This window comes from Peromyscus eremicus, chromosome 2 (genome assembly GCF_949786415.1).
Source record: "Peromyscus eremicus chromosome 2, PerEre_H2_v1, whole genome shotgun sequence".
Classification (NCBI taxonomy): domain Eukaryota; kingdom Metazoa; phylum Chordata; class Mammalia; order Rodentia; family Cricetidae; genus Peromyscus; species Peromyscus eremicus.
Window position 1 is genome coordinate 67,516,171 of NC_081417.1, and position 19,251 is coordinate 67,535,421.

At 41.1% G+C, this 19,251-nt stretch overlaps 1 protein-coding gene across 2 annotated transcripts in view; it reads left to right on the forward strand.

Moving 5' to 3' along the window:
• Tgfbr1 (transforming growth factor beta receptor 1) overlaps positions 1-17,490 on the forward strand; it is a 63,100-nt gene extending 45,610 nt beyond the window's left edge. Inside the window, exons 5-9 of one of the 2 annotated variants that reach the window (XM_059254321.1) lie at positions 4,616-4,783; positions 5,184-5,340; positions 7,529-7,653; positions 8,912-9,042; positions 13,236-17,490. In XM_059254321.1, the coding sequence (XP_059110304.1) occupies positions 4,616-4,783; positions 5,184-5,340; positions 7,529-7,653; positions 8,912-9,042; positions 13,236-13,361 (707 nt within the window). In that variant the 3' untranslated portion in view covers positions 13,362-17,490. Of the gene's footprint in view, positions 1-4,615; positions 4,784-5,183; positions 5,341-7,528; positions 7,773-8,911; positions 9,043-13,235 lie in introns of those variants that run through there. The other variant, XM_059254320.1, reaches the window with a different exon arrangement.
• The last annotated feature ends 1,761 nt before the right edge of the window (positions 17,491-19,251 follow it).

Genomic DNA, 19,251 nt, shown 5'->3' on the forward strand with positions numbered 1-19,251 from the left:
GTAGAACATCTCAGTATAGGTCAGTCCATCTGTCTATCCCTATCTCTCCACCCCTGCCCAGTACTAGAGTTAGTAGGATATTTCCATATAGACCGGCGTGTACACACACACACACACACACACACACACACACACACACACACACACACACAGGGTGCTGGGATTAGTAGGTCATCTCAGTATAGACCAGCTTCCCTCACTCAGTCCTGTTGTTCCTGTGGTTTCTACATGCTAGACAAGTGCTTTACAACTCTGCTGTATCTCCATCCACATGGCCTTGTTTTTGAGGAAAGTAAAAATAATTTGTCAGTGTATTCTGTTTTGACCTGACAGGGGTTAAATAATTCCTCAGTACTGTGAAGAAGCTCGGGTAAACCAAAGTGGTTTCTCTCAAATTGCCTTGCTACTGGAGCCACATGAACACTGCAGATAATGTAGTGCAGGTGTGAGATGGGGTCAGGGCACATGCTCAAGAAGCAAGGAAGCTGCATCTGTGGAGTCAGAATGAGGGGTGACTGCCAGCAGTGACCTTAGACCCCTCTTCTGCTTCATGGCTTCCGTTAGTACCTTTATGCCACAATTCCTCCTCCAACATCTGTGAGGACTTACATTGTGACCCAATTTTTGCTGTCCTAGCCCCAAATCTAATGTATTTCCTGCTTTCCTTTTTTGTTTTTGTTTTTGTTTTTTTCAAGACAGGCTTTCTCTGTGTAGCTTTTGGAGCCTGTCCTGGATCTCACTTTGTAGACCCCACAACAGTGACTATCATTTGTGTCTTGGTGAGACCTGAAGGAGGCTGTCCTTCTCTTTTTCTAGTGTCAGGAGGTCGTATGAGGGGTTTTACAATTTTTTGTGTCTCTATTTTTTTAGTTTATTTTACCATTCGTTAAATTTAGAGACTGTATTAGTTCACTCATGTCACTATTGGGACAAAATACCTGGCAGGAGCAACTTTAGAAAGGAAGGATTTCTTTTGGTTCCTGAGGGAAGGCATGGTGACAGCAGCGTGAGGGCGATGGTGGTGGTGTCGTCGCCTCTGCACTCGCAAGTAGAGGGTGGTGCCCGGCCCTGTGTCCTCTGCTGCAGCCATGGAGTAGTGCTGTCTGTGTTGAGGGTGGCTTTCCTCGCCTCATTTAAACCTCTCTGGAACCCCCCTCACAGACACACCTAGAGGCTTGTCTCTGAAGCGTCCTAAATTACAGTCAAGTTACAGTTAAGATTACACTACAGGGCCCAGTCTGCTTGGTTTTCCTTGGTTTCCTAAAACACTCACTAGCTGTGTTGTCCACTTCCTAGGCTCTCACATCATGAGGCTTATGGCGCTCGATTGTGGTAGGAGCAGTAATGGGTAGTAGGCCACGATCATCGTGGCTCCTAACAGTCCAGTATTGCATTGAAAAGGAGAGGAGGAAACTGAAGTAGTATGACAGTTTGACTGCCCTTGGTTCTCACTTGCTTCTGTTTTGACCGTTTAGTTCCCTCACCCAATTCTCGAGACAGCATTTTTAGTGTATTTTTATTGTTTTTGTTTATATTTTCTTTTGTGTTTTAAGGTTGCTGCAGCTGGCTTTGAACTCATGATCTTCCTCACTCCATCCTCAATGCTGAGATTACAGTGTGTGTCAATACCAGCCTACTCTTATTTTTTACTAGTTGCTTGTTTTCTCAAGCTTACTCTTCTGGCTGATTTGTAAGAAGGCTCTCATTCTACAAACAGTGATTGTTCCCTTAAAAGACTTACCCAGATTTGTGATTTCAAATTCTACTATTCTCTCATTTGCACTTGAAGCTTAAACCTCTTACAGGCTTCCATGAGGCATGGTCCAGGTTACAACACACAGGTGCAAACCCCTGAACTTGTGCCCTGAAGTGCCATTTGTTGAAGCAGCAATCAAGTGGATGCTGTCATCTGGTGGTCACAGTGGGAACTGACTGACCCTTCTGACTTTGTCCCATCCCTTTTTTCTTGATGAGGTGTTAATGGGCAGAGCCTAGACTTCCTACCCCAGGTCTCTTTTTCTTTATCTACCCCAGGTCTCTTTTTCTTTATCTTCATCCTCTTGATTTGGTTAATTTTGCCTAGGCCAGTCTTAAACAACAAAATAAAAAGATTTATTTTAAATTATATGTATGTGAGTGTATCTGTGTGTAGTAGGTATGTGTGCTTGAGTACAGGTGCCCAAGAAGGCCAGACACGTAGGTTGTCCTGAGGCTGGAGTTACAGGTAATTGTGAGCTGCCCAATAGGGTGCTAGGAGCTGAACTCTGATCTCCTCAAGAGCTGTATGTGTTCTTAACTGTTGAGTCATCTCTCCAGCCTCTTAGACAGCTCTCTTTGTATGTATACCCTCGTCCCTCTTCTTCCCTGGTTGGATACTCAGGAAATCTCCCTTCCTGCCATGTTCTCTATCTGTTGTGTTTTCGAGCCTTTGAGAACACAGTTATGGTTAACAGACATGCACATGAGCTAGTGATGTACCCATACCAAGAAAAAGACTTTCTAAAATGCAGGAAGAACAGTTTTTAAAAAAGGAAAAAAGAGAAGAAAAAAAAAAAAAACTACTATCACTAACCTCTTAAGTTCTTTTTGGAAGTACCAAGAACTACTTTGCATGGGATTAAAGAGATGGCTCAGAGCCCAGGTTAAACTCCTGGCACCCACATGGTAGCTCACAGCTGTCTGTAACTCCAGTTCCAGGGGATCTGATACCCTTTTCTGGCCTCTGTTAATACTAGGCACACAAGTGGTAAACAGCCATACATGCAAGCAAAACACCCAAGCATAAAATACAATTAAAAATAAAGGAATCCAGATTCTGTAGTTCCATCTTCTTTTTTGATCTCATCTTCCTTCTCTGTTTCTCTCTCTGTCTCTCTCTCTGTCTCTCTCTCTCTCTCTCTCTCTCTCTCTCTCTCTCTCTCTCTCTCTCTCTCTCTCCCCCCTCCTCCTTCTCTCTTTGTTGTTTTGGGTTTTTTTTTGTTGTTGTTTTTTCAAGACAGGATCTCTCTGTATAGCCCTGGTTGTTCTGGAACTCAGTCTGTAGACCAGACTGGCCTCCAACTCAGAGATAAACCTGCCTCTGCCTCCTGAGTGCTGAAATTAAAGGTGTGTGCCACAACCTAAAAGATGCAGATCTTATTTTATGGTTTTTTTTTTCCTTTTGTTTATGGCTAGTAGAGATCAGCACATTTTAAGTTCTCATGTGCCAAACATTGTATTACCTACTTTAAAAAGAAATCTAGTTCTATATTCTCTTTTAACATCTAAAGAGTCTTCAAATTAAGTTGTTGTTCTTGTTGTATAAAAGAAGCACAAGTCCATTGAGAAACTTGTCCAAGGCCTTGTAGTCAATAGCATACAGACCCTGGATTCCTGCCTGGGTCAGTATGACTTGTTTTAGTTAGGTTTTCTATTGCTGTAGTAAAGCACCATGACCAAAACCAAACTGGGGACATAAGGGTTTATTTCAGCTTACCTATCACAATCACAGGCCACATGAAAGGAAGTCAGAGCAGAAACTGGAGGCAGGAAATGAAACAGGCCATGGAGGTATACTTTTTTTACTAGCTTGCTACCCATGGCTGGCTCATCCTGCTTTCTTTTAGCACTCAGGACCACAAGCCTAGGGGTGGCACTGCCCATAGTGAGTGCCTCTTTCCCCCTCCCCCCACCCCCAGCCCCATTGTTCATCAGGCTCATCCACAAACCAACTTAGTAGGGACTTTTTCTCAGTTGAGATTCCTTCTTCTCAAATGACTCTAGCTTATGTCAGGTTGACATAAAACTAGCCAGTATATGACTTAAGGGTATATCTTTTACTGGATTGTGTTATCTCTTGTTTTCCCATCTACTTCTAAGTTAAATGCTATTTAGCATCCTTACTGTTACTCCTTTGGGAAAACACATTTCAGATGCATGTATCAGCTTATCAAGGAACTCATAGCACCCACATTCCAAGTTGTTTAGGTTCCAAATCACCTTGGATAAAATGAGACTTAGTCTTTCCACCTTTCTCCTCTGACACTTCAGTTCCTGTCTGAGCATCAAAGGTACCACTATTTTTGTTTATCTGAGGTAGCAACATTGGAATTATAGTCAGCTTGTCTGGCGTCTTTGAGAACTGTACAGTCTGTCACTAAAGCTTATCAGTTCTCACAACGCTCACTTCAGTTTTGTCACATGCCCTGACATCCACACTGAGGCCGTGCTGCACGGGCTCCCTGGATGTTTCTCATCCCGCTCCTTGCTGCCCTTCTTCCCCCTCCAAAAGAAACATGGAACACTAACTGATCAGACCCAGGTACCTTCCTAGGCATTGAGGAGTCCCAGCTCTGCTTCTCTGTAGGATGAAGAAATCAACATGATTCCTTTTTTCTTAAATGAGTCATTTATCCTTGCTTTAATCTCAAGAATAGGGGATACACTCCGAGGGTCTGAAGTATATGCACATAAAAGTGTAGAAAGACTGAATATATGAATGTGAAAGGAATTCATGCAAACTTAAGGTGACATTATGTTGCAGTTGTGTGATCAAGATTGATAGTGAAAAGTGGTAACAGCTTGAGTAGACTGTAAGTGCTCTGCAGCCCAACTGAAATGTATGTCTGATTTGCAGACAATGGCACCTGGACTCAGCTGTGGCTGGTGTCGGATTACCACGAGCATGGATCCCTTTTTGATTACTTGAATAGATACACTGTTACAGTGGAAGGGATGATCAAACTGGCTCTGTCCACGGCAAGCGGTCTAGCCCATCTTCACATGGAGATTGTTGGTACCCAAGGTAACACTTTCTATAGTTTCTGTTATTTAAACTTAAGTTCTAGTGAATGTAATACATGTTCAGAACTACTCGAAACCTAACTGGAAATACGTAGCTTTAAAAAATTTGAGTGTTTTACCAATGAAAATCTCAGAAATCTGGAAATTTACTTAGAGATCAACAAACAAACAACTTTTTCCCCTTAGTTTTTTTAGTTCTTAGATTTATGTTGTCTGAAGATTTAAACAGAACTTCATCCCTTTTGGCACAGTGATTCACTGAGGTTAGTAGTAGCGTAGTTGTTATAGGTGGTATAGCTCAAGTGCCTTCACACTGGGACAGGTGAAGCTTGGGGACCTAAAGTGAATTGTGACTGGTGTCACTTGTTAAGCAGTCATGTCTAACTTTCGGTTTCCAATAGGAAAGCCAGCTATTGCTCACAGAGATTTGAAATCAAAGAATATCTTGGTGAAGAAGAATGGAACCTGCTGTATTGCAGACTTGGGATTGGCAGTGAGACACGATTCTGCCACAGATACAATTGATATTGCTCCAAACCACAGAGTAGGCACTAAAAGGTACACTTAGGGAATAAATGGTTTTAATAATGCCTTATGTCAACTTCTTCTCTTTCCTATTTTATATATGTGTGTGTCTCAACTCAAACTTGGTCCCTTATTAGACTGTTCACAGGCTTTTAGAGTCTTTGCTACTTTGAAGCCTAGTTACCTAACTAGAAAACGAGCCTATTGATAGAGCAGCCCTTCCAGAAAGTATTATCATTAACTTAACTAGGTTAGTTCTAAGAACAATAATGTCTTAGTTAAGGTTTCTATTGCTATAAAGACACACTGTGACCACAGAAACTCTTCTAAAGGAAAACATTTAATTGTGGTGGCTCAATTACAGTTCAGAGGATCAGTCCATTATCATCATGGTGGGACATAGTGGTGTACAGGCAGACATGGTGCTAGAGAAGGAGCTGAGAGTTTTGCATCTTGATATGCAGGCATCAGTAAGTGGTCTTTTTCACTGGGCTTGAGCATATATGAAACCTCAAAGCCCACTTTCATAGTGACACACTTCCTCCAACAAGACCACACCTACTAATAGTGCCACTCCCTATGGGGGTCATTTTCTTTCAAACCACCACAAATAATAACTAATGGTAGTCTATAGCTGCCATAGTTTCTGTTCTATAGCAAGCCTCTTTTTGTATTTACTGTTGTCTTTCTTCCTTAGAACTTTTGTGTATGCTGTCCTTAACTCATACATCCCTTATTGTTTCCTTAATATCCCTCCTGTCTCAAGGAAGCCTTTTCTGGTCCTCAGGACCCTTATATGTGCCGTGCACAGCACAATGATGAATAACTATGGGAGGCACTTATTCTAACTATTCTCACATTATGTTCTAACTGTCCACTTATGTGTCTGGGTCTGTGTATTCCATTGGATTGCAAGAAGCTTAGGAGCAGTGTTGTGTTCCAGGTATTTGATGAAGTGCCTACTACACTTTTATTAATATTTGTCACATTCATGCAGTCTCAAAAGAACCTCCATAGTATTAATTCAGATGAAAAAACTGCCTTGTTGCTTAAGTAATGTGGCTGAGAAGCTGAGATGGACTCAAAGCCTTACTGTGTTTAAACATCACTTTACAACATTTCTTCAAAACTAATTCCTTGAACTTGGAGAAAACCAGCAGCTTTAGTTTATCTAAATTGTAATTACAATTTCTGGGTTCCATGGGGACTTGGCAAAATTCATGCCTGGCTGAGTAAGCCTCAGTAGTGGTCTGTAGGACATGTAACTGAAGCAGAATTTTAGAAACTTCATAGCAGAGCCAGGCAGTGGTGGTACACAACTTTATTTCCTGTACTTGGAAGGCAGAAGCAGACAGATCTTTGAGTTCCAGGCCAGCCTGGTCTACAGAACAACAGGATAGCCAGGGTTACACAGAGAAACCCTGTCTCTAAAAACTTAAAAAAAAAAAAAAAAAAAGAAAAGAAAGAAAGAAAGAAAGAAACTTCAGAACCTAGTAATTGGTAATGTAGCATCAGCATGACTGACATTCCTTTTATCTTTTCGTTTGTTCCTTTCTTCTTTCCTGTTTTTTACTGTTTGGGTAAAAAGGCTTTCAGATTAAAATATGTGGTCTCTAAATAGTACATGGGGGTGATGTACATTGGGGTGTTTGTAACAGCCACAGCTGTTCATTGTGTCTTTGATAAACAATGATCAGAAGGCAGATGGCATGGAGCTGCCATTTCAGCACTTCATGGGATTTAGTCCGCATCATTAGTTTGCAAACCAGGTTAGAGACTTAATATTTTGCTTGAGTCTGATATGATCTCAGTTATATGTTATTTTATGTGTGTGTCTGTATAAGGAGGTGTCTGAAAGGAATGATCCATGTGTTAACACTCACGGTAAGAGGGTGATTTTTTTTCACCTTGTACTTTATGTACTTGGGGAATTTTTTTATAGGAAGTACGAATCATTTTTTAAAAACAGCAGAACCACAATAAAAAGAGAAGAAATTTACTGGGTTTGATAGTGTATACCTTTAATCTGGACACTTAGGAGGCAGAGGCAGGTGGATTTCTAAGCTAGCCTAGTCTATACAGTAACTTTTCAAGCCAGCTAAGGCTTCATAGTGAGGAGACCCTGTATGTCTGTGTTTTTTCCAGAAGGAAAAGACAGTGAATGAAACAGTTAAAAACTAATGTGCTATGTATTCGACTAAAATGTTGACTTCTCTCGTAGGTACATGGCCCCTGAAGTTCTAGATGACTCTATAAATATGAAACACTTTGAGTCCTTCAAGCGTGCGGACATCTATGCAATGGGCTTAGTGTTCTGGGAAATTGCTCGACGCTGTTCCATTGGTGGTAAATCTCTCTCCTTCCCCAGTACTTTGTCATGAGAAGTCAGTCAAGAGTTGTCTTTCCTCTTGACTGAAACTCTATAGTCAGTAGTCTGACGGGTGACCACTGAGAATGCCACAGGAACAAAAGATAAACCCTGCCAATATACAGCTTTATCCGGTGTCTTCTGTTGCTGTTTAGTCTAAGACAGTGTCAGAACCTACCCCTTGTTGTCTTGAATTCAGCTGTTTGAAAGGCCACCTGAGAAATAGTTTTTAGTATGGACTTGGCTACAACATCTTTTTTTTTTTCTTTTTTTTTTTTAAAGACTGTAGTTTTCTCCAGCTTGATTGTTGAGGATCCATATACATATAAAGATAATTGCATTAACATTGGGTACTTTTTAGATTTAGTTTGTTTTAAATTAGATTGAGAACTTAATATGTCAGTGTTTGCTCAAAACACTATCTCTTGGGCTTAGGAATCTGGGTTGAGACTTAGAACGTGAAGGTTTTGAGATAGTAAGGGATAGAATACGTTTGGTGCTATAGCATAGGACATGTTATTAACAGGCCCAAGCAGGGGAAGGGATTTGTGGGATTCACTTCTCCTTATAAGAGTGTATCATGCATCCAGAGAGAGACTGCAGTCACAATAATGTCTCATCTTCTGCCTGGTGGAGTTCTAGTCAAAGTGTCACCCTGGTCATCACAGCACACTGGGTTCAAAGTGGCCTTGGTTTCTTTTCTATTGCTGTGATACAGTGCTCCAACAAAGGCCGTCTAAGGGAGGACTCACGGTTCCAAGTTATAGCTGTCGTGGAGGGAAGTCACGGTGGCAGGAGCTTGAGGAAGCTGGTCACATGACATCCATAGCCATGCAGCAGAGTAATGAGTGCATGCTGATGCTCACCTAGCTTTCTTTATTTATACACTCCAGGATCCCTTGCCCAGAAAGTAGTCCTGCCTGTAATTAAGATGAATCCTCCAATGTCGATTCTGTTAGTCAAAATAAACCCTCACAGGCTTGCCTAAAGGTCTGTCTCCCAGGTGATTCTAGATTTTGTCAAGTTGGCAACACTATCCTTCACAAAAGTTCAGGCCCAGTGATGACTCAAGTGGTGGGTTATTGATGCAGATGTGAGTGAGATACATAAAGCTGTGATCCTTACTTCACCTACCCAACGTAGAGACAGACCACAGTAATGAGCCTCTCAAGTAATCCTTCCAGTGATGTGGCAGTAGCTGGTTAAATTGGATTTTTTTTTTTTTAACCAATACAGGAATTCATGAAGACTACCAGCTGCCTTATTATGATCTTGTACCTTCTGATCCATCAGTTGAAGAAATGAGAAAAGTAGTTTGTGAACAGAAGTTAAGGCCAAATATTCCAAACAGATGGCAGAGCTGTGAAGTAAGTGTTTCCTTTTGATACAAGGCTGTTTGCTCCACTGTAACACGAATCTTAAAAGATCTTATTAATAAAAAACCCGGAGCCAGATATTGGGGTGAAAGCTGAAAGATCAGAGGGATAGAACAAGCCACAGCTACAAGTTCTTACCACAAGGAAATCCTCAGCCTAAGAGAGAGCTACTTCCTGTATACTCAACACCTATATACCTTTCTGTGCCCTGCCATCTTACTTCCTCTCTCCACCTAGCTTCATTACTTCCTCTTTCTGCCCAGCTCTATCACTTCCTGTCTGTACAGACCTCCAGACCTCTATGGTTAACTAGTGCTGGGATTAAAGGTGTGTGCCATCAGCCTGGCTCTGTTCCCAGTGTGGCCTTGAACTCACAGAGATCCAGATGAATCTCTGCCTCCTGAATGATAGGATTAAGGGCCTGTGCTACCACTGCCTGACCTCTATGTTTATTATAGTGGTTGGCTTTCCTTTGATCCCCAGCTTTATTGGGGTGCACAAATAAAATATCACCACACTCAACTGTGTCTGCTTAGAGGCAGAAATTTGTCACTTCTGTAAGGAAAAATTCTCAGACTCTTTTTCTTTTTCATAATAAATAAACAAAAATAGAATAGTTTGCTTTTCTTGATTGTATTAAAAGAACTATGAAACATTTGCAATGGTCAGTGGCATGTCTGAACATTGTTAGATCTGCCAAGTGAAATAAGGTGCCTACTGTTGAAATGAATGCCTCCTTCAGCCATGTAGCCCAGAGTACTGTGACAGACAGTGGTCAAGAATGAGGAGGACTGTCAGTACTGGCTTGGCTCCCTTTCAGACTCAGAAGTGGACAGGTTGCATCAGTTCTCTGGAACTTAGGCACACCTTTGTGAGATGAGGAGCTTGGGTACAGTCATTGCAAAGCTTCAGTTGTGTGACTTGTGTTCCTAGGACTGTGTAGGGCTGCTCCTCAGGAGGGAGGAGGTGCTTTCCAGCAGAGTCCGGGTATGTCATCCCCAGCTCTTACAGAATGTTGTAGGAATTCATTCTTAGCTGTAAATTCAAAGAAGTCATTAGACAGATTTTATTGACAGCTGTTACTATTATGATAGTGCAGCAGGATGTGCCTTCCAGACTTGAAGTTTCTTAGTTTAGGTGGACTTTGTAAAAAAGAAAGAAGAGCTGGACACCTCAGTAGTTCTCCACTGACATCAGTGTGCTCCCTCTGGGGTGTGGCTGAGTTGGTAGAGTGCAAGCTTAGCATACCAGAGGGCCAGGGATTGCTCCCCAGTATCACTTTCAGGCAGGGGGATGGTACACAGGCCTGTTATCTCAATATTCCAAAGGTAAAACAGGAGGAACAGGAGTTGGAGCTTAACTTCAGCCAGTTTCTGGCCAGCCTGGGCTGTATGAGACCCTATCTCAAAATAACAACATTAGATCTCTTAATGGGGCCCTAAGGAATTATACCAAGGTGGTATTTTGTGATTTTAGGAAAGTCCCTCTTGTAGTCTGGTAACGTCTACAAAGCTCTACTATTTATTGTTGGAAAAGTACCAAACTTATACATTCCTAGAAAAAAAGTCCAGGTAGGACACATACCTAAACGTTAGTAACAGATTACATGGGGAAAGCAAACTTAAAGAGAAAAGATATTTTTCTTTTCCTTAAGAAGTTTTTTAGAGTTAAACAATTTTTTTTTTTTTTTTTTTGTATGACATCTTAAGCAAAATGCAGTGTGCAGACCCAGAGGAGGCAGCTCAGTGTGCTCAGTCTTCGTGGGATAGAACGTGATAGAACTCGACAGACGAGGGTGTGCTCTGGGTAAAATTGTCTCTGGGTACTTGAGAGTGCAGACTTGAAGTACTCACACACATTTAATAACTGAATCAGTTTAAAGACAGATGGCTTTTAAACAAGAAGAAATCGGTTAACATTAAGAACATGTTCAGTGCAGTTACTATTATGGTAAGCCTTCACTGCCATGCTATTTTCTCAGTTTGATTACTAGTTTTCTGTGTACTCACTGCTAGTTCAAGTTTCTACTTCTCTAGGGCTTACAAGTCTCTTAGTTGCAACACAGAAGAGTATGGAACTGGCTAAGCTTGCTGGCACAGGCCTCTAATCCCAACTGCTCAGGAGGCTATGACAGGAAGGTCACAAGCTCAAGTCCTGCCTGGGCTACTGAGCTCTAGTGTAAGGCCAGCCCTGGTAGTGTAGTGAGACTTATCTCAGAATAAAAACTGAGAAATACCCTAAATTCAGCATACAGCTTAGTGCTAGAGTGCCTGCCTAGTGTGTGAGGCCCTAGTTCAGTGTCCAGCAGCACATGCAGAGGTGTACACACATACCCCCAAACTGGCAAATACATAAACGTCTCTTCTAGGGCCTTCTGCTCTTTCCAGTCTGGACTGGTTGCTCTTAGGGTCACTGTGTGGCCTTTGTCCTGGAATTCCTTTTGCTTTTTTTTGTCCTTCCTGAGCCTCCGTCCTCCTGTTTCTTTGTTTACTCCTATCTTCCAGGACTCTGTTCCCCTCCTCCTGGGAGTAATGCTTTCCTCCTTGGCACGTTTCATCTCCTCTAAATTGTTTTTCTTCTTGACATTTACCACCCTGAAGGTCTGTATTTCACAGTAATTTATTAATGGTTTATCTCTGGAATGCAAGCTTTTTGAGGACAGGGGTTTCATAAGTTTGTTCACTGCTGAATCTAACATGTACAGAATAACTGAATCTGTTTGTTAAAGGATAGGCATTTAAAAATATTTAAGTGAATGTATATGTATGCGTTGCTGTACATGGTCCTTTATATCTAGGGGCTTGTATTTTCTAGGAAAGACTTCTGAAGAAGTCTTAGATAGCCTCCCATTTCCTTTTGTTGTTTTTCTTCACCTCTGGTTACCTGAATATAAGACTACCCGCCCTCCCAATTTTTTTTTTCACTTATTGGGAGATTTATCAGCTTCATATTCTAATTCTGTTTTTCCATGTATATTCTTAGTCTCTTCTCCCTTTCCTTCCTCCCCATGACCCCCACCTCACCTTTCTCTCATATTTTTAATTTCTGGAAGAACTTATTTGTTCTCTGAATGTTCCTCCTATTTACTATTTACAGAACCTGATTAGTCCATCACTAGACATTTGAGTAGTGCTGTAGTATAAAATAGAGGGACTGAAAGGAATATTAGAAGAGAGAGTAAAGAAACTTTGAGTATAATATAGACTGCACAGAGAGAATAAACTCTAACAAAACACACAAGCCAGTGATGAATATCGGTGTGGGGTGGTGGTGGTGGTACGGAGAGCTGGACACAGGGCCTTGCACATCCTGTGCAGGCAGTGTTCGAAGGATCTGTGCCCTGCCCACTAACAGTAGAGCTTTGATAGGATGTTCTCCGTCTGCATCTTCTGTTGGTTTCAGTTTCTCCATTGCATGTTACTTTTTAAACTGTATGATCAGACCCTTTTCACTTTTAATGAGGGTTTAGGTACCGGTAGTACTCCTGCCATAAGACTAGAGCTTACTTAAGTTCTCTTTAAGTTATCTCTCTGGGTTGTTTTCTTAGAAAGTCACTGTTGGTAATCTGTTCAGGCCTGTTCTCTTGGGCTGCCCAAATCTCAGAGGAGATACCTTCAGCATCCACCCCAGAAGACTGTGTGCAAGTACTACTGCCCTGTTGTGGGAGAAAGCTTACAGTATGAGAATCCAGTATGCTTCCAGTGTGAGATGCCTGCTCTTACTCTCTGAACTAGAGATCCATCTTTTCTCAGATAAAAACCCTCAAGCCTTCTGCTGAGATGGAGAGGTGGCTGGATTCCTAGCTGTGAAATGTTAGAGGGGCTCAGGCCGGGGTTCCAGCACTTTGAGCTCTTCTCCCTACTTTCTTCCCTAAGCTTTGCTCTAAAGTACTTAAAACTGCAGTTAAGTTCTCACCCAGTGGCTTAGGTGGCATTGTGGGTCTTTTCTTTGACTCAGTGCTCATTCATGATTAGCCTTTTGAGGTCTCCTCCCCTGTCCACAGCCTCTCCAGCAGCTGGCACCTGGATCTTGATAGGAACTAAAGTCCACATTTGCTACTACAAACAATGCTAGAATATGACCCTTATATGTATTTTTAAAAGTCACAGGTGGAAGTGACTTTTTCCCAGATTAATGGCAAGTGGTATGTATACATTAATTATTTTTCTCATATTTTCTTGTAGGCCTTGAGAGTAATGGCTAAAATTATGAGAGAATGTTGGTATGCCAATGGAGCAGCTAGGCTGACAGCTTTGCGGATTAAAAAAACATTGTCACAGCTCAGCCAACAGGAAGGCATCAAAATGTAACTGAAGCTTCGTGGGAACTCTGCTCTCTTCAGATCTGCTCCTGGGTGTGTTTGGGAGGCCGATTGTTCTACCTCACTGAGAGAACGGAGGGCGCTGCTTCCTCTTGCTGCAGTGGAATATGGTCCATTGAAAGCTTCCCAGGCTTTCTCTGGGCCCAGAGGCAGCCACAGGATCCTTTCTGTGCACTATGGATGGTTCTTCCCAGGACAGTTAGAGAATGTTGTGTAGTCTCCTTTTGTTCTTATTAGCAAAGCTTGTTTGTAAAAGATGACTGCTGGCCCTTAAGGAGCTGCTGTGCTGGTGGTCATCCCTGAGGGTGAAGGAGCTGCAGTGTGGCGTTAGATGAAGCACTTGTGATTTTCACTCCTGGTTAGTACATTCTCAGAGGATTCTGAACCACTGGTTTCCTTGATTTACTTTGAATGTACTGTTCGATAATCTTTCAGGATCTTAAACTAACACCTAAAACTCTATAGTCGAAAAGAAATGACCTCGTGTAGGTGTGAGGAGCACAACTGATGCAGTTGTATTTGTGTACGGCTCCTGCTCCTTCACACTCAGAACACAACATGCCTTCAAAGTGGCTTGTGCTACACCAGTAAGTGCCACTTCTGTGTCTTTCTAAATGGAAACGAACAGAACTGCTCAAAGTCTGTGCCAAGTCCTGTATCGTTTTCATTCAAAACGTTTATTTTTCTGAGTAACCTAAATCTTTTCTGGGTTTGTTTTTGTTTTTAAGAGTTTTTGTGGTAGATGTCATTCAGTATTTATGCCTTTCTCCTACCCAAATGTGCTTGAACCACTGAGGCAATGCAGTAGCATTAATAAGCAGAGTTATTGGTCATGTGGGAATATCCCCACATCAAGCTTTGGAGCTTTGCAGTTGAGATGTGTTTTCTGAGTTTATTTTAAAAATGAAGTGGCACTTCAGACACGTACAGTGCTTTATGGATTTAATCATTGTGGCATACAGACTCATTCTTCTAAAAGGAGAGGTTTGTCTACTGCCTTGTGAAAAGTTGTATGCTTTTCTGTAAGCCATTTTTTTTCTTTATCTGATCAAAGACTGTTTTTTTTTCTTTTTTGAAATGAATTGCATTTAAAATTCAAATGTGGTTAATGTTAAATGATAGGCCTTTTCTAAGAAGGCAGAGATAGTTAATTTGAATATGTAACAGGTGTATTTGACTTTCACATGTATTGTAGCTGTAAGTATTTGTGGATTCTATCTTGGGAAGGGTAGAGTTAATGGAGTTCTGAGGTCACTACACTCTGAGGAAGGCAGCTTTGAATTTGGTCTTTCTTAATCTCATGTGTAGATCTTGCAACGGCATGATTACATGGTGGCGCTGAGTACAGTGCACCCTGATACTGGGAGAAGTGGCAGCTAACAGCCATTGTGAGTAGAGGATCTCTTTTCATATATTCTTGGCCATATGAAATGTTCAAAGTCAGCCTGTTAGGTCTTCTCACTGGTCTGGAGTCTTTGCAGGGCTCATATGGCTTTCAAAGTCCTTTTTATCACTGTGATCATATTCTGAGGGAAAAATGTTATCATTGCTTGAGGCAAGATATTGCACATAGTGACACCAGTTCCCAGATAAAAAGGTCAAAATAACCTTTAGCGGTAGTCAAGAAGAGATTGTGACTGTTGATGCTGAAGCAGCTGTTTTCTGTTAATGTCTTATCTCAAACCTAGAATCAATTTAAAGACTATTTGGTCTTAAACCAAAGTAACTGTAGGATGAATGACATGTTGCATAGGCATTAGTGTCAGTTTCATGTATTTAAAAACATCATGGGGAAAAGTGCTTCGTTTAGTATTTTTTAATACAAATTTGCGTTTTTTTCTGTAATTACGATTCATCAGTGTAGGTAAGCGTGATGGTTTGTTGTTACAGTTGTGTTCTGTCACCTGCTTAGTGAGCTCTAGTGCTATGATCAGGTACTTTTGGGGCCTTTGTTTGTTTTTTGTTCTTTCCATTTCTAACCCTTTGAGATCTGCTTTATGGAAATCCAGGGGACCAATGCATTTTATCACTAAAACTATTTTTATATAATTTTAAGAACATACCAAAAGTTGTCTGAGTTAAAGTTGTAATACGGTTTCTCACTTTCATACAAGGAAATGAGATTTTTCTGAAGATGCTTCTCATCACATCAGAAGCTGAAGAATCATTATGTTGTTCTTGCCTAAGTGGATAAAATGTGCTTTTGATGAATCAGGGAACTTTTTTAAAGTTGGAATTTAGTTCTCAATTGAGTTTACATATTTATAGCTAATTTTTGTCCAGGGATAGTTTGATAATCCCCAAGTGGCCAATATGAAAATGAAAATAACTTAAAAGCTGAGACAGGTCATGGTTACTGTGGCTGTGACTACAGATACATCTGATTAGAAAAATACATTTATGTCATTTTGTAACATATTCTATTGATATTGTCCATCAAAAACAGCTCCCCCGCCCCCCTGCCAAGATGTAGTATGGCTACAACACATCTTCTGATTTGTCAGTACCCTGGCAGAGAGAGTGTGAGGGAATTAGGACTCACTGAGGCATAGACCAACTGGGCCCCATGTGTTTTCAACTGTGTTTCTCCTAGTCTGCCTTTCTGCTGGCCCTGGGCTCAGAGACTTTTGTCCCCACCCCACCTCCAGCCTTTGGACTGAAGAGCTGCTTTTGAGACCTAAAATGAAGTGGTTGATAGAAGCTGTGTGACATTTTTCCACTTGCTCGGGTCATTGGGTGTCACAGGGAGTGGTCTGCAAGTATGGGGCTGGGAATGCTCCTGCTGGTAGCTCTGCTTTGATGTTAGCTCTGGGCAGAGTGGTGACACTCTGAGTTAGCTCTGGGTGACAGCCAGGTGGCAGCAGGCGCTGCCTCAGAAATAGTGGCTAGCTGTGTTCCTAGTAGAACAGTAAGGCCTGAGGAGCTGAGCCTGGAATCCTTCTACTACAGTAGTACTCAAGAAGTGCCTTGAGGCCCTGTGTGGTGCCGTGGCTCAAGAATTCCACACTTTGGTTCTCACTACAGATTTAAGTGGTCACTTGACTGTTTGCAGTCCATACATGTTTGACTCTTTCCCCATTGTCAGATACGTAAAACCGATGACGAAGTACTAATTAACATCCACACCAAAATCTGCCCAGTAGACATAGCAAAAGTCTGTGTTTTCACTCCATGCACTGAAGGAATGGTTGTAAGTCATATCTTTGTTCCTTGGTCCTGGGAGTGGTCTGGCTCCACATGTGGAGATTCCAGATGTTGTTCTCTTACAGTTCAGCAGAACATGTCAATGTGTTGAGATTCTGAAGAATAGTTCTGGATGGCAGTGCAGCTTCATGTGTTGGATGTTGAAATTTCTGTGGGCTCTCTCTAGGAAAGCTGAGGGCTGTCAGTACATTATTTTCAATCCTGTTATGTACTCTTACTTGTAAACATTTTTAAAAAGTGGTCAGTAACATTCAACCTCTTTCTTAAAACTTAAAGTGAATTTGTTTTTATTTTTCAGTGAGATTTGTGAGTTGAGTATCATGAACTGTGTTTTGATAATCCCTTTTTCACATTGTGCCAATGGAATGGAGTATTTGATATTTCTTTATAGGTCAAGGAGATGCTTCAAAATGTCATTTGCTTTAAACTTAAATTACCTCTCAAGAGACCAAGGTACATTTACCTCATTGTGTATATAATGTTTAATATTTGTCAGCATCCTCCAGGTTTGCAGTTTTATTTCTATAAAGTGTGAGTATTATGTTGCTAAGTTACTCAGATGGTACTGTATTGTTCATATTTGTACCCCAGATAACATCATCTATACTTTGTTTTCTGTATTTTATTGTGTTTGTGAAAAAAATCTTTCGACTCTGTTGGTGTGATCTCTGCCCATTTCAGAGATGTACAGATGTCCATAGAAGTTTTCATTTAAGTTGAATGATTTTGAGAAGCCTGTGAAGAAGAGAGAAAAACAAACTGCGTTTCCCCATAAGTTTTTAAAATTGTACATGGGTATGTGTAGTAATATTCCAGATGAACTGTAAATAGAAACTAGGGAGATGCTTAAGTTACGTCCTAACACTACAATAGAAAATGGAAACAATGCCAATAAACTACTTTTTCCCACCAGTGCCAGTGGCTGCATTCTTTTCTGAAAGACAAAATTGAATAAGCTCCCAAGCTCAGTCAGGGTATCGTAAGAATCTACTGTTCATGGGTTTGTAGAACCGAGTGTCTAGAAGCTACCCACTCTCCATGGCTGGTGGTCCCCTTCCGTTACCTAAGCCAGCCACAGCTGCAGATCCTTTCCACATTTCCTTCTCTGCCTCTCTCACCTCTGCTGTTACGTTGCATCTGTTTTTTCTGCTTTGCTCCTGGGCCTCGTGAGGCAAACTAGGATGTTCTCCCATGCTAGTAATCTCCATATCATCCCTTCCACTTCAGCACCAAGGTTCATGCTGGATTAAGTAGTCAGATGCCAAGTGTGGGGAGACATTGGGCTACCACAATAATTATGTATATTCTTTCGTTAAGCTGTATAAAGCAGTAATTACATACAACACTACTGTTAGGTCTACAGCATAGATACAGAGTATGACAGCACATGGGAGATGAGGAAATAGAACAGTGCTGGAACAAACCTGTGTTTTATTGGAATTACTTGAGCCTCAATCCAAAGATTGTGATTGACATGCATATTATTGCAGCCTAGAGCAACCACTAGAAACATCACTCAAATCTTGGTTGGAATAACAGCAAAAACAAGAATAGAACAGTAAAAATATTTAACATAAAAGACAGAACAGAATAAAAGGGCCTTAGACTTTAGAGGCATTTGCAAAATGGCAGGCACGGTTTAACTAATAATTGCATTAAATGAGCCAGTTATGGTGGTGCCTGCTTATAATTTCTACATGCAGGAGGTAGAGGTCCAACAATCCCAAGTTTGGGATAGCCTGGGCCTGCATGTCTCAAGGGAGCTTGGGCTACATAGCATAATCTGTCTCAAAACAAAATTCAAAAGCCATTAATGGTGGAACTTTTGGAAGAATATCGGCTTAAAGTACCCACAGAGGTACTCTTTAGATTCAGATGTAAATAGTTTAAAGGTGAAATTATGGGGAAAACACATAGTAGCTGTCTTAGGATTTCTATTGCTGTGAAGAGACACTATGACCATAGTAACTCTTACAAAGGAAAACATTTAATTGAGGTTGGCTTACATTTTCAGAGTTTTAGTCCGTTATCATGACAGGACATGGTGGCATGCAGGTAGACATGGTGCTGGAGAAGGAGCTGAGAGTAAATACATCTTGATCCACAGTCAGTTAAGAGGGCACAATGCTTTTGCACAGGACCTGAGTTCAGTTCTCAGCACCCATATTGGTGGCACACAACTCGTATCTACAAGGGATCTGACATCCTCTTCTGGAGTGTTTGTTGGCATAAAGGTAGGCATCCAGAGCAATGAAACAAAAGTTCGGGAAATGAACCCTTAAAAGTATACTATAATATATTAGAATGACCCAGTGAGAGAAAGGATAGCTTTAGCGGATGGTGCTGGGGATGGCCATATTCCAAAAGGAAAAAGATAGTAAGAGGGTTAGTTAAATCTTTTTGACTTCCCAGTTCTGCTATACGGAAGCTAGAAGGAAATACAAAAAAAAACACGGGAAAGACTTCAACAAAACCCATTAAGAAAACAAATAGATAAATTGGACTTCATCAAAATTAAAGGTCTTTTAGGGCAAACAAAACATCATTAAGAGTAAAGGGACAAACCAGACTGAAAGCATTTGCAAATTATATACCTGGAAAGACTTGTAGGATATATAAAGAACATTATAATTACATTTACTGTATATGTGTGGGGGTGCATATTTGTGCATCAT